Genomic DNA, 15,828 nt, shown 5'->3' with positions numbered 1-15,828 from the left:
GGGTAGATAGGTATGTCATCCGTATCTGGTGAGGGGGAGAATGGTGCCTTGAGTTTCTCTATTGTGTATCTCTGCTGGTAGTTGTCCCATCATCACTTATGAAGTGGATGGGACAACTGATTCCTCAGGGGCAAGTAGAAAATATATGGGAAAACAGTTGTGATAATGTAGAGAGGTACATTATTTTTCTTTATGCTAAATTGGAAAACCGTTGTGATTTCTATTTTCAAGGGAAGATTATGCAAGAGCTCTCTTCTAGTAAGATAACTTAGCATTGGTGTTAAAACAAGACACCAATTAATACGGCATGGAGCTGATAAACAATATCAACTCTTTTCAAGGCTGGGATTTTAAAGAATGTGGTTAAGACTTTATCTTGATGCCTTCTTGATCTTAGCTGATAAGTTTTCTTCCACTGCAGAGAACATGCCAGCCCTTGCAGCTAGGTGTCTGTGCATCATAAGCAAAAGAGGTTATTGTACAAGGTGATGTCTTTTTGTTTCCCTTTGGCTGAATTCAAACTTTTGGTATTACTGCCTGGCTTTGTTCCTTTTTGTATGTTCTCTCTAACAGGTAGGCAGCAATGTTTTCAGTTTGTGGGAGCCTTAGAGACTATTAGGTTTTAAGTCAGGAAAGCTGGCCCAAAGAGTTAACTATCTGAATGAGATCTCAGATGCCAGGGTAACAGGATTTTTGAAGCATGGAAAACAAAATTAGAGAGACTGTGAAATACAGCTCTCTTTTACAGAGCTAACTCGTGTTATGTTACCAATCTACAGTTCATGTACAGTGCTTGCTCTACTAGACTTCTATACCCTCAAACTTTATTACAGGGTAAATAACACAATGTTTGTCACAAAACAAATACAGAAAATAGATGTTTTCTGGGTATTAGAAGTCCACCGGGTTAAGTTACTGCCATTGTGTAGTAATAATGTAAACGGGATGAATCTGTTTAACCCATAGAATTGTAGGTGCACTGAAGTAGCCTCAGTCAGCAGCAGCATCCAGTGCACAGATCTAATTAAGGTTTTTCTTTTGTCAGTGATTGCAAATCATTGTGGCTGCTGATAGAAGTTCTAAAATATGAAGGATAGTTGGGGATGAGAGGTGGCTGCATTTTTTTCTCTGTCCTTCCTTGGTGTCTTTGAGGAGACAAATAGTGAGCAGCTCTTATTTTCCGTAGTGCTGTGTACCAGGGACCCCAGCGGGAAGAAGTTGCACATTCTTTCTCTACTTGTTACAGATTTTTCAAGGAATCCTTCTGGGCTATATGTCAGCATCCTGAAATAACAGAGGTGCCTGCTCCATGTATGCATGTATGTTGTCATCCTCCACAAAAGTATGCATATGCATATGTCCTAGGGCTTGATGGGGGTGCAGAAATAGAGACACACACACACGTACTTATGTTCTGTATACATGCAGTAGATTTTATATACATTATGACATTTTGTAAGATCTAGACCATGTAATCCCCTTCAATGAAACAAGGAGGGAGGTGGGATATATTTGGCTAGCTCTAGCAAAACCTAAGATGGGCCATATGTAATAATATATCTTTGAGTAGGCTGTTTCTGCAGTGTCATCATACTGACTAGAGTCAGATTCTTCCTTGGCTCATCCTGGACACCCGCTTTATATGACCTAGAAAAAAATATGGGGGGTGTGTGTGGGGTGTGTATTTTTAGCTAAACTAAAGGGTATAAGCAAGGTTAAAAAAATAGGGTATTGCAGGAACCTCATGGAAACAGGCACTTTCTCAAATAAATTAAGTGGGACAGGCATTGTTTCTTTGTGGATTGTTAAAGCCTGTTGATACATCTGGAGAGTCTAGAACAATAATTTTCTTTAAATTACCAGCTATTCCTATGTTGTTGTTTCATAATGTGCAGTCAGGGCTAAAAATGGACATGCAATCTATTCTGTGTTTTTATAGTATAGAAATTCAGGAGTTGCCTGGTCTCTTTAGTATCTGGGCTTTAATTTAACATACAGTGGTAACTAGTTCCTAAAGTTTTGTCTGTGGTTCTGAGTATTACTATCTGATAAATGTATGACTAGTTAAAAAATACCCTGTGAACTTATTAACAGTATCTACTTTTAGCAAGTTTGCATTTAATAAGTTCTCATTTTCCACAGCTTTCTTAAAACCACCTTACTGACATGATCTTCTGACAGTCCTGAGTATCAGCCATTCAGCAGGTCAAGCAATGTAATAACCTTGCATTAATCAGCAGCTAAGATTTATATCTGTAGCTGCGGCATCACACTAGTATAACCTAAAATAAACAGCATGATGTTTATATTAGTCATGTAACAAGTGTCTTTCTCAGTTTGGTCACATGCATTTAATTTAAAATATAACCAGTAAAGAAAAAATTGCTTGGCACTTTGTGTTTCCTTTTTGAGTAATCAATTTTAAAATAGAAGCAGTACAGGATATGTTTTATAAGAGGAGCTCTAAAGAAGAGGACAAATTCTTTCATCACTCCAAAATGTCTTTGAGGAGATTTACAGCAGGTGTAGAGGAGAGAGGCTAAGAGGCAGCATGCTTTGGGCAGTGCCAGGCTGTCCTTTGCTGCTGCCTAAGCACGGTGGGGACTCTCCCTACCAGAGCTGTGGACGCCCGGCCCGTGGCTCTGCTTGCTCATTTCTCCTTCTCCCCTTTTTTATATTCACTGCCCTCCCTGATGTAAATTGTCCTTTATGTTCGGGGGTGTTTGTGCTCGTAGCATGACTGAGCAAAGGGCTCTCAGGCTGGTGTCTAGGAGGTGAGTTGGATTCAGGCAGGACTAAAAAGCCCCACTTCACAAATGCTGCAGAGTGTACATGGAAATGGAAAATTAAAGATTTGGGGAATAGCTGTAAGCTCAACAGTCTCAAAGCTTTACAATTCCACCTGTCCTGTAAGAAGGGAATATCATTTTACAGGAGCACCGTGTTCTTCTGTGGAATTCACCCCCCAAGGCCAGCAAATATCCCACTGGACAGGTGGAATTTTAAGGCGATGTATTGCATTTCTTGAGATGGGTGCATGTGTATTCTTTGCTCGCTCACGACGCTTTCACATAACATCCTGTACCAGAATAGTATGAACTCATTTTGAATTTATTGGACACCTAGCACCTATTTAAAACATGCATTTTAAACAGCACTTAACATTTAAAATGCAACTTGCTGCATTTTTTTTCTTTTGTGTTTGAATATTGCACATTGAAATACACTCAGTCAGCTAACAGTGACAGAAATAGATATAAAGTGGATCTGAATCTGGCAGTCTCGGTTGTCTAGAAGCAGAACACCAACTAAGCAAAATTTTTTTGTTGTTGATACACAGCAAAAAGCGGATTCAGAGTTAAATTTGTGGCTGTTTAGTATAGGGCTTCTCATTAGTGAGACACAAAATTTCGCCTCGCAAAGTAACTAATACTTTCTGTCTATGTAAGTGGACTTGACAGGTAACTTCTGATGCAAGATGCAGTTCATACTGCCTTACTGTATGTATTAAATCTTTGCAATAGTTTTGCAAGATATGTAGTTAATAAAGCAGATATCCTTTTATCCTTCTAACTTTTACAAAGCTTTCATTAGAGGAACAACTGCTTTCCTTATACATACTTCCTTAAAAACTGCTTTCCTCTCTAAATAGCAGGCTTGTCATAGACCTAGAGTATCCAGATCAGAGCTATGAATGAACATCTAATAGCCTGATTCCTACCGAAAAGACCTTTCTCTTGAGTATAAGTGCTATAAGCATTGCAGTGCCTACCTTCAAATGTTGACCACCATGCTGGAGACATGTCATAAACCCTCAATTTACATGCTTGGTAAAAACACAAAGCGTACTGCTGTATATCCAAGAGGCGAAATAGTGTTTTTATTGATTTGTTTTTCACAATTATTTCAGGTGCAAAAATCCAGATTAGCCACGTAATATCCATAAATACAAGCGTTGCTTAAATTTCCAATCACTACAAGTCTAAATAAGTAATACAATATGAGGAGACATGTAAAAAAGTACCATATCGTGTGTGTTAACGCTGAAAGTTGTGAATGTAAGAGGGTCAAAGTACAGAATGTTACATATACAGTATGTGTGCAGTTGCATATGCATGTTCATAGACATGACTTGAGTTCAACAAATATAATGTCAAAAATTTGACTCTGTGCCATTTGTTTCAGGCAGTTATTTGGCAGAAGACCAGGGTGTCAGATCACAAAATGGCCTGTATGTCAGTTCTGGGAACAGCCGTTATGGGCAGTATGGTACCTTTTCAACACTGCTGTGAAGATCCTGAGGTGAGTTTAAACTTCCTTCTCCCAAATCCACTTAAACCCTGTCAGTGAAGAGAGCTACATCAATATTCAAAAAGGAGGAGACTGAAAAAGAGAATATTATCTCCAAAATGACATCTGATTAATGCATTTGATTCTGCTACTGTCCTCTGTGTAAAATTAATTGGTTTGGTGATTGAAAATCCACTCCAAGAATCATCTAGGCAGGACTCATGTGGCACTGATCAAATGGCAGTAAAAACAGTTGTGATGACAAATGCAGAATTGCTGATTGCTCAGAGCTGTCTAAGTTGGGATTCCTGGCCCACAGGCAGGTTGTGCTCTGATTAATATCTAAGCATTTATATCGTTCTCATCCTTGTGGCCTCTTAGCCTTATACTATCCCCTGAATTTCAATGTGGGGCACCTGGGCAGCAAAAGAAACACATACTTAGAAGGCAAGTTATGCAGAATTTCCACTAAACATATATTTCAAGGAAATACTAGTTAGTTTTCAAAAAATTCGTGCACTTGGCTTTCTTTGCCATTGTTGAAATTGAGGGAATTCCCCATGATATTATCGTTTGTCAAATATTTTAAAAAAATTTTTTGTTCCGCTTCCATTTTTGTTGGAGACCTTCTTATGAAGGGGAGTTTTGCTACTGCTGATGCTTCAAAGTTGCATTTTCCTGTACCTTGTAGTAATAAATCTTGACCAGTCAGATGAGATGAATCCCCATCTGTAAAGTTACAGTGGCTATTAAAGACAACTTACCATGCTGCATTCAGCATGGTAAGCATGCTTCATTACTTTAGTAAAGTCTGAATATATATGTGTGTATTAAAGTTTAATAGCGTTATTCAGACTTGATCTTGTCAGAATGCTTGTAGTATCCATATGCAGGGAAATGAGGGGAAAAAACAAAGTTGCTTCTTGTAGTTTACAAAGTTCTAGTGTTTATGTCTGAACAGAACATCCAGAGTCATTCTCACCTGAATGCAGGTTGGTTGTGCCCCACAGGGCAAGTGCAGGGGGCTCCGAAGGCTGCATATGGGGGTATTTAGAAGGGACTAGCTTGAAGGAGGCACTCAGGTTCTCACATTACCTCTCTGCTATATCATGAGGCATCCATATTCCTTGAATAGACATTGGGGAACATTCCATCTCTAAATAGTGTGTACCACGTGCATCATTTATAGGTGTATAAGTGATCCATGCATATTGCTCACGCACAAATCTACATTCAGAAACCATGGGTGTTTCTAAATTAAGCAGCCAAACACTATGAAATGACAGAATTAAGGTCATCTGTGGAACTCTCTTTCTTTCTTTCTTGTGTGCAGGTATTGGGATAGGTATTTAATGACAAGGCATGTGCTGCTTTTTTCTTTCCCATTAGGCCCATGCCTCATTCAGTACACAGACCAGAGGGCAGCTCTTTAATTCTTTTCCTTTCCTACTTGTTCATTGTGTAGCTTCATACTCTTTTGCTGCAGAGTCTACTCTGTTGAAGACAAAACTAATCCTGCTATAAACAACTGTAGGCTGTAAGGTAGGCTGTACCTTACTAACTGTAGAGTTAAAACTTCTGTAACAAGTGATCCAAGGGTTTTAAACACTGGCCTTCTTCAAAACATCTTCATTACGAGCACTGAATGAAACAAGAACACATTTCAAGCTGACTCTAAAGCATGCAAACTCAGGAGCTACTTGTAAAATAAAAAGAAAACTAAGAAAATAAAGAATTGACACAACTTTTTACATGTACAAAATAGCATCTATGCTTTTCACATCCCCAGTCTCGTAAATGGATGGATCTATTTTGGTTCAAAACTTTCACACAGGAAATTTTCCTCGTCTCTTCTTTTTCTGTCGAGGTTAAGTTTAGCAGATACATGTGCCACTAGGAAAAAGATAAGTACTTAAGAAAGAAATTCTACTGTCTACTCAATGCAGATATATTTTAATACATAAGTTATTTTTTATTAAAGTGTTAATTTTTAAAACAGTTGATCTAATTTAAGAAAAATTGTCTAATATTTTCCAGTCTCTGTAATTTTGTCTTTATACTTCGTATACTTTTGTATATGAAAATTCTAATAATTAAGACTAGTTTTAGAAATTGTTGCTAACTTCTGATGAGCTTACTGATATTCTGCGTGGCTTTAAATAGTAACAGCAGTCAGCCATTTCTAAATCTGGCAGCTTCTTAAATGAGTTATTTAGAGACTTTCAGTTTTGCTTTAATGTTGTCTGTATATGAAAATATTGTTTGAAATGAAAGATTTGTACAAATATGTGAGAATTAGAACAGGACCTTGAAGCATAGAGGAGGAGCATTCAGGGAGGATGTGCTAAAGTTGCAGAATAAAATCTAGAAATCCTGCATGTTGTTTTCTGATAATCATCCAACAGATATTTGACACCTCTTTTACTTGACCAGTGGTGTTTGGTTATGTGCGACGTTGCTGACCAGAACACTCCAGCTTTAGCACAGAATGGTTATTACAAGGTCAAGAGGGAATAAGGGAGCACATGAGCAGATAGTTGGCATGACGTAGATGAATGGGAAGGATAGGCCAAATCCCAGGGATTTTAAATTCCGTTTCAAATGCATGATAATTTGGATTTTAGTAAATACAAGTGGTTCTGCCAAAAGCAAAGCTAATGAGGTCTGATTTCTGTGTTCAGTGATCCACCCTGCTCCCAGAACATTCTCCAGACTTTCCTGTATCTCCAAAATCTCCATCCTCACAATGCCCCAGTGTTCCTTCACCTATTAGTTTGGGCAAGTGGCAGTGGGGCAATGTGTGGGGCAGTATGTGGGCTGGTTGGCATGTCAGTTCTTACATGCTGATGAATCCTGGCTTTCAAAAATCTACAATTGCCTTTTCCTCAGTAAGGTCATTATCTTGAGGCTCTCCTCTCCAAACAGCTGTCAGTTATCACAGAAATTGTAGAAACATAATATCTTTGGGATTTCTGCTGCTTCATCAGATTGAATTGAAATTGATCCAACAGTGTCAAAGTTACTTGGTGGGGGAGAGGCGGAGGTGATGGGACAGGCAGCACAAGTCATCAGCCTCATTTTGACCTAAAAAAACCCCTAAGCTAAAGAATCTCAACAGAAAAATTGTAAAACTTGGAGTTAATGTGAGGTACTTGAATCGTGTGATTTCCCCCCCCCCGCCCCCCGGCTCCTTGGCAGTGCTGTGTGCTTGCAGGTTCTGGTGCGTTCTGTGAATCGTGGGTGCTCAGCACTCTTGAGAGTCAGATGATTTGGATACAGGTGGCGTAGGTAAATTTAGGTGCCCTGAATAAGTGCCCTATGACAGGCTATTTAAGGTGCCCTGCATGTAGGAAGGGAGGGATTGTGTGTGTTGGGCTTTCCCCGTAGGGGTAATTCACTACTGCCTTCACCAGGCTGGGCAGCAGTGCATCCCTTCACCTTGTACGGGGATTATGCAGGCAACCCTACAGTCAGCAAGCCTCAAGCTGGCTGGCGTTGTTCTCCGCAGCCCTCAGCTGCAGACAGCAGCCCAGTGCAAATGGCTGTCCAAAGGGATATTTCTCAATAAATTGATCAAGGAAAACACATACAAACTTATCCTTCTCAACCTCTTTTTTTTCCTTTAAGTCCTTGTATTTTTCTGCATCATAATTTTCAAGAAGCAATACATGCATTTGACTTGGACTCCTGGACAATTTCATTTTAATATTTCATCTCTAAAAAACCTCTTCGGGGTTCTCTCTTAGACGTTTGCACTGTATCTGTTTTATCGTTGCAGATAAATCTTTCTGGATTTCTCCCAAAAGCTGAGTCAGACAGTTCTTTGACAAGCCTTTCAAGTTCAGAAAGGAGTTTTATTTTTATAAATAATCGTCCAGTTCATCAAAAGGAAATACTGAAGGTAACATTCTCTAGCTTTTTATGGGAGGAATAGGAATGTGACTTCTTTGAGGACAGAGACACCTATGCAATCTACAACCTTTTTTCCCCCCAAAAAATAACTAGAGTATTATAGGTGAAGATACTAGCATTTACAGCAGAAACCTCTTCCACAAGCCTGATGCTCCTGGTGCCTTAGTTCTGTTCCCTTTGCTGAAGTCACTTATGACCACGGGTTATGTTTATGGCTGTTTATATAATTTCAGATACTCTATGCAAGACATGAGAATAGTTGATTCTTTCTTTGCATTAGCCTGCGGAAATACACCTGTGCAGTTTTCCACGAGGGAAACAGTTTCTTGTAAGAGAATTCTTCTGAAAATGAAGTTTTGATTTTGCCCACTTCTTGCTGTGGGCTTATCGAGCAAGTACATGTACTTTCCCTTTAAATTTGTGTATGCATTGGATAAAAATGAAAGTGATAGTGCAGTAGCATTGGCTACAGCTAGGCATTGTGTAGGCAGAATTTGATACTCTTGGGTTTCTCACGCTACTGAACCTTGCAGCACCTCACTTGGAGCAGCGTTGCTGCCCTAATCCTTGCCCTCCCTAGAAGGGAAATCACGTTCGTGCCAAAGTGTATATGTAGGTTTTAAAGTGGAGTCAATGAAGTAGTTTTCAGTTGGCAAACAAAGCTTTGTAAATGTAAACCCTAAACTTGTGTTGGTACATTAACTGCCAAATAAGGCTAATCCATCTCCATGCAGTATTTGATGTGCCTGGTTCTTCCAGAAGTTCAAAGCTCGGCTTGAATCCCATGACAGTGACAGTTTTTTAACCAGAGTACGGAGGCCCAGATTCAAGATGGGATTCAGAGTGCTATCATACAAAGTGAAAATACATTGCCCTTCATTTACGGCTGTTCTTGTAGTAGTGCAAGGGATAGTCTTACGCTGCCTGTTTTTTCCCTCATCCCTTCACCCTCCCCCCCCCCCCCAGTTTTTTAATTGAGGCTTTTTTTGGCCAGGTGAGGATAACAATACATCTGTAAGAATACATTTTTTACGAGTTTGGAGAACAAGCTGTAGATCGCTTTTATCTCCATGCTATGCATGGCAAAGAAGTGCTGGTGGACCTCTTACTCCTACAGTTCAGTGCCAGCTGAGGATAGGCTGTGGAAATATTAAGGTTAAAATAACATGAAAATATTTCAATAAGTTTAATGTTACTTAAACAATATTTAAGAATTAAAAATAATGTAAAAAATTTAATCTGCACTGGCAGCTCTTTTTTTAGGCTTTCAATTCTTTTTGTCTCGTTAACACATTGTTTTTTCCAGTATGTATGTCTGCTGAAGGATCCCTGATAGCAGAGCGAAATGCAAAGATCTTTATTTGATCCTTCTAGTTAACGAGACCAAAATTCTGAAAAAAATAATTTTTTGTAGTATTTTGGAGGAGTTTTGGGGAGGATTGTAAAGAAAATAGTGAGGGTGAGTAGAGTTTGAGAAAAAGTTGTAAATTTATAATAGGGTTAATAAAAGCAACAAATTAATGCTGTTCTGGTAAAAGAGCAGGTCTGTGGTGCAAGTGCTACTTTCTCAAGCAGACTTTAGTTTGACTGAAAGAGACAGCAGTGTAGTAGCATGCTCTATAAGTAGATTTTCTCAAAAAAACCCCAAACAAATAATAGTATTTGTGTTGATTGAAGTAGTAAGTATCAGAGTTACAGTCCAATTTGAGCATATCACATCTTTTCAGAAGGTTGAAGTAGTGTCTTCGAATAGGTTTCTCTCTTTTTTTTTTTTTTTTTTTTTTCCCCTTTCTTAATTTAGCTGTATTTAGCTGTGAAGATGTGGAAACCACCAATAACTGCCCTTCTGGTGATTATTCCAGCACACGTATGTACCCATGAGGACCTTCTTAGCATTCCTTCAACTTTGAAACAAAAAACCCCACCCAACCAAAACAAAAACCCCCCAAACCAATCCCAGCAAACTAGTTACGCTTTTCTAATTTCAAATATTGTTCTGTGTCCTTGTGTCTATTTTATTGTCTTTACTGACATCTCTTTATTAAATCAATCTGTAGTTAATTCGACAGTACTACAGTGTGGTGACGCACAAGGACTGCACTCGTTTATATCCTGTTTTCTTTTTGAATATTACTGTACCTGCCTCTGCTGTGGATGTGAATTTAACACCTGATAAAACTGAAGTTTTACTGCATTATAAGGTAACTAACATTTTAATCTGGTTTTGAGTTGTCAATCTTTTACTTATGTAAGCTTAATAAAGACTTCTGGGACTACTGAAATGTTTGAAGGGAAACAGTGCTGCTGATTTTTAAAAAAAAATTTTAATTTTTTTTTAGTTACATGATAGCTTGCCTTTATCACAGGACTGTTTTGCTTGAAAAGTATTCAACAGGCTAAGTGGAGAATTATTGAAAATTAATTTCCCCATTGATAGCAAAGATAATTTTTACACTGTCAGATATATGTGTGTATCACTTTGTTTTCAGATGGCTTTATAGTTAGAGAAGTTAAATGCAATTATGATGTGTGTCCCTACATAAATCTCATTCATAACTTCATAATTACACCAAATAATAACTTTTAAAATGCCACATACATTTATGTGGGGCGGGGTGGGGGGGAGTTGATTTCTGATCAAAGCAATATTTTGCCATTATGCACATAGATTGTTGTTGACATAACTTAAGTTTCAGGATATCCAGTTCATACTGTCAAGGTTGTGTGGTTTTGTTTTTTTTTTTTAATTTTGTGGGAATTTTTTTCTTTTTTTTCTTTTTCATTTCTGTCATTGGTGCAAAGCTGTCTTGAAAGCAGGCATCATAAAAGCACCTGCGCAAACACGCTGACATGACATGGGATGTTGGTGCATCTGTCTCGACTATAAGTTTCTAACTCCATATTAGGTGGGAGTAGCTTTACCTGATAATGGTTGAAGCAGTCAGTACCCTCTTATAAAGAAAGAAGTTAATTGGTTTGTGATATCAGAGTAAACCAGTGAAGCAGAATACCTATCACAAAACATTTGAGGCTAAAGGTGTCCAGTTCAGAGTCTTTGAGCACGTGGGAACAACTGAAATGCAATCATCTGTCCAGATTTTTATGAAAAATATTCTGAATAAGATCGCTTTGCTTATTGTTCTATATTCTCAAAATCTGTCAGTTACATTTTCAGGTGTGCTTGTGTGTGTGGCTTTTCTGTTGTTTTTTGTGGGTTTTGCTTTTTTTCCCCCCAGGAATCTGTCTTTCTTGCTGTTGAAAATGTGTTGAAATCGCTGTATGGGCCACTACCTGCTGCAGTCCCTGGTGAAAGTACTAAAACAGATGTTACCTCGGAAGACATGTTTGTTCATAGAACAGAACAAACAGATGTGGTTGTTAATGAAATGGGACCATCTGGAAACGATGATCTACATGCTCATACTTCATTCCTTTCATTCAGCGGTGATGTGCAAAACTGTCAAGCAGGAAAAAACACAGAGATCTGCTTAAATCATCAGTCGTTTTGTGGTGATAATGTACATAGTTGCCTAGAGAAAAAAGAAGTTTCTCAGTGTGATGCCTTTCCAGACAGTTCCTTAAACTCGTTGTGTGAGAAGGAACAGAATAGACAGAATATAACCAATACGCAAAGTAATAGTGTTCCCATGGACCCCAAGTCTAAAAGAGCAGATGAGCATCTTTTGAGTTCTGATAATAATGACGAAAGAGAAAAAAACGAGGAAGCTTTAGTCCCTAATGACTTACCTGAAATCTCTGCTGATAATTGGAGTATGGGAAGTGGGCTTAAAAACCATCTCGGAGACAACCTAGAACCTGTTAAGATTTTGATTCCTGAAGTTGGTGGAACAATTAATGAGGAAAATGAACATACTGGTGAACAAAGCAATGATCCACAAATCTCAAATCAAAGCATAAAGAAAAGAAATGCGATAAGTGATAAATTTGGTCATGTGACGGCTTATGACTTAATTAGTAGTAGAATAATAAGGAAACCAAAGTCTGCAATTGGATTTTTCACTCAAGAATGTCGTCCGAAATTGATAACTGATAATCCAAAGACCAGCATGGAGGACATCCTGCTGAAAATTGAAGAGCAGTGGAAGAATTTGAATGAAGAGGAAAAAAAAAAGTAAGGTTTCAGGCTGTCTTGCTTCTAAACTTGTAGTTACCAATGAGTCACCTGTAGTGAATTTAAAAAAAAATCATAACTTCCCAGTTATTTATGAAAAAAGAGACTAGAAAATTACTTTTAGCTTTTCAGGATTGGCATCGATATTGAGTTGTCATCTTTTGCTGTGTGCATACGTGCACTGCGGATTTGAGTTACCCATTTTGCCACTGTGCAATGCAGCAGTTAGCTAGGGACAGTTTTGCTGAATTGTTATTTAGAGGTAACAGGCAAGAAAATGTACCATTTGAATTCTACAAACTTCTGTTTTTTAAGGGCTGCCTGTGTATTGTCACTCCTGATGCACTGTCAATGAAAACCAGCGTGGTGATAGACGAGGCACCGTATAGTTCCTCCAGAGCTTTTTCCAACCAACAGTTCTTTTTTTATTACTACAAAGTGAGAATTCTTTTTCAGGATCTTTAGTATTTGAACATTTAGTAAACTCCTTTCCTATGAAGTTAGTACATATCCCAACGCAGGCTACCTCAGAATTGTATTTATAAAACCCAATCAAATGATACTAGGAATTTCTTTTTCCCCTAAACAGCTATTCCAATGCTTGTTCAGAGAGTATAGTACTGTTTGAATTTTAATCTGTTTCAGTCAAAACCAAATCTTTTTTTAGATTACAATCTGAATAGCTAAATTCCACATTTTTCTACAATGAATTGTCACTGAGTTTTTGAAATCCATCCGCAAGTAAGGGAAATATTTTAGCCTAATTTGGGGTAGGGTTGGATTAGTTAAAATATTAAGTATATGTTGTCCTTTATGTGGAACTTATGTTATCATAAAAGATTAATTCAAATAACAGATTTTGAGGCATTCTAAAACAGTTAAAAAAAACCCACCACACCAAACCTTCCACATTTTGTTTGTAATTTTATAAAATGTAAAACACCTTAGGGCATTGCACAGATGCGGAAAATAGAAGTAGTTCTTCACTAGTTTTACATGTAATGATTTGAATGCATATTGTGATTTTTAGCAGAAATGTTGGGAAATGAAATTTTGGCTCTGAAGAACAAACTCATTTTAAGTGTTGTGAAGATGTGTTTTCTTCATGTTATGGAAGCAAGGAGAGGGAATTCAGACCACTGAAAAGGAAATTATACTAGCCAAAACAGTGTAATTTTAATACTAATGAGAGATTTAATTAGGAGAATGGTAAGAAAGAGAATCTACACCTACTGAATTACTGTTAATCTGTTTTTTCCTTGACTTCTTGACTTTGTTAGTTTGTTTGAAAACATCTACATTGTTCTGAATACCAGCTATGTCAGAGTCAAGTAAAACCTTTTTATCTAACTTCTGATTTACATAATACAAAGCTCTCTAAACAAGCAACATGCCATGATCACAGATGAGAAAGTGTTTTGTCCGTCTTTGCATTAGCAGAAATATTAATGTAATAGTAGAAATCTACTCCAATTATATTCATGCTTTTAATGAAATGAAACAAAAGGTTCTGCCAGCTGTTTCAGAAAATTTTAATTTGCTCTGCCTTAGCTTTTGAGATTTCATGGTTGCTTTCCTGGTACAACTGTTATGTTTAAAAGTGTGCCTATAGATTAACTTTGTATTAGTTCAGGAAGGAGACCTCTCTGGTAATGAAGTTTTCCTTATATGTAGGAATGAATGCAGTATGGTCCAGTGGATGTTGAAGTGGATTAGAAGTACTACTAGTTGCATCCATGCATTTCAGCTTTGGTGTACTTCTTTTCTGCTTTTAATCTTTTAAAATTGCCTCAGAAAATAACAGATACTGAGGAAGAGATACTCAGACATCTTTTCCTCCAAGGCAACAATCCAGAAGAACTGTTGTACGTCTGGCAGACAACGTAAGTCTTGCCTACCAGATACTCTGGATAAATTGGGCCACCTAGAGGTAACAACAAATGTATATACAACAGGGCATCCAAAGTGCCACAGTTCTACTGAGCACTCTATACCTCCAGCTTCATGCAACCTTGCTGCCAAGACACCACTTTTTCTGGGCTCTAGTCCTCCATCTTTCTGTGATAGTTACACATTTATGTTACAATGGGTGTGCTTGGCTTCAGTATCTCTGTTTCTCTCTGTGGCTCCTCCAGCAGGTTTAAATGAGTTGAAATCCCTTTTGGGAGCAGTACAACCAACAGATGTCTCATAGTGACATAGGATAGCCTTTTCAAAACAAGCCAGCATTTATTACTCAACCGGAATGTAAAATGTTATGGTCTTTATAGGTTATAATAGAAGAGGAAAGCTTCCATGCATGTCCGTGTTGGCAGCATTGCGTATCCCCGTGCTTCGCAAAGCCAGGATTTAGTTTCTTGCTCTTAGTTAATACAGCTTGCCTATGTTTCTGGCCTTAATATTTCTTGCATATCAGGCTCAGGTAAGAGTGGGAGAAATCCCTTCAAGTGCCATGACAGTGGCAGCAGTAGTTATCCTGAAGTTGTAGGAAAGGTTCAGAGATACACACATTATCATGGGGCTGACAAATTACCTTGTCAGCACTCTACAGTAATTCTTCATGAGTGTATTTGTACCTTGGGAGAAATGTGATTTCAGGTAACATGGCCTTTTCTATCTGCTGACAGGTAAGAGAGTGCATAGTCAGTCATTAGTGGCTAGTAGTAACTAGGTCAGTCTGCTAGCTTTTTATTGCCTGATAAACCTCCCATGCATCTCATGGCTTGTGTGTATGCTTTACTTGCAACTCTCTCACACTAGGATAAATTTGCTTGCTTTAGCAATTCCAGAAAAATTATTTTTTACTGTATTTTAACCTTTTAGTTAACATGTTCTCTTTCCTTTGGATGGAAGTAATTTGGTAGTACCATCTCATCATTGGCCATCCGTCATCTCTCTAGCTACCTCTGTTCATATACTGCCAGGTATTAATCATTATTAATAATTGGTATGAATCCTTCCATACAGTTTCTTTTCCCAGCATCTGCTCAGTCATACTAGAATGATAAAATCATTTAGGTTGGAAAAGACCTTTAAGATCATTGAGTCCAACTTGTAACCCTAACGCTGCCAAGTCCACCACTAAACCATGTCCTGAAGTGCCACATCTACATGTCTTTTAAATACCTTCCAGGATGGTGACTCAACCACTTCCCTGGGCAGCCCATTCCAATGCCTGATAATAGTAGGTCCCATATTGTCCACTCCTAGGAAACAGTGCTAGTCACCTGAAACCTATGCATTTCAGAAAAAGACTGTGAAAAGCTGATATGGGCAATTAAAAGCTTTTTTTTTGTTTGTTTCCTGCTTCACAAAGGAAGGAAGCACATAAGTAGGCTGTAATACTTACTCGTGGTGATAGTTTGAGTTGGTTTGGTTTCATTATGTGAAGAGGCTGATGCTGAAACATATTACATTCCAAATGGGATGGTGCTCTATTCTGGACATGCATGAATCTACACAACTGGCCATTTCCAGTTGGAGTTTTCTCCAAG

At 38.1% G+C, this 15,828-nt stretch overlaps 1 protein-coding gene across 5 annotated transcripts in view; it reads left to right on the top strand.

The window, feature by feature from the left end:
- The window catches only part of PMS1 (PMS1 homolog 1, mismatch repair system component), a 49,270-nt gene that overhangs the window by 18,532 nt on the left and 14,910 nt on the right, over positions 1–15,828 (top strand). For 4 of the 5 annotated variants that reach the window (XR_012660692.1, XM_075093945.1, XM_075093946.1 and 1 more), the window contains exons 6-9: positions 4,186–4,302; positions 8,069–8,191; positions 10,260–10,403; positions 11,439–12,334. Coding sequence is in view for 4 of the 5 variants with exons in the window: in XM_075093945.1 (XP_074950046.1) it covers positions 4,186–4,302; positions 8,069–8,191; positions 10,260–10,403; positions 11,439–12,334 (1,280 nt within the window). In the remaining variant the exon portion in view is untranslated. The remainder of the gene's footprint in view (positions 1–4,185; positions 4,303–8,068; positions 8,192–10,259; positions 10,404–11,438; positions 12,335–15,828) is intronic. The other variant, XM_075093944.1, reaches the window with a different exon arrangement.

Source organism: Phalacrocorax aristotelis, chromosome 5 (assembly GCF_949628215.1).
Source record: "Phalacrocorax aristotelis chromosome 5, bGulAri2.1, whole genome shotgun sequence".
NCBI lineage: Eukaryota > Metazoa > Chordata > Aves > Suliformes > Phalacrocoracidae > Phalacrocorax > Phalacrocorax aristotelis.
Note: the sequence above shows the minus strand (reverse complement) of the source record. Positions and strands in the feature narration are given on the sequence as shown.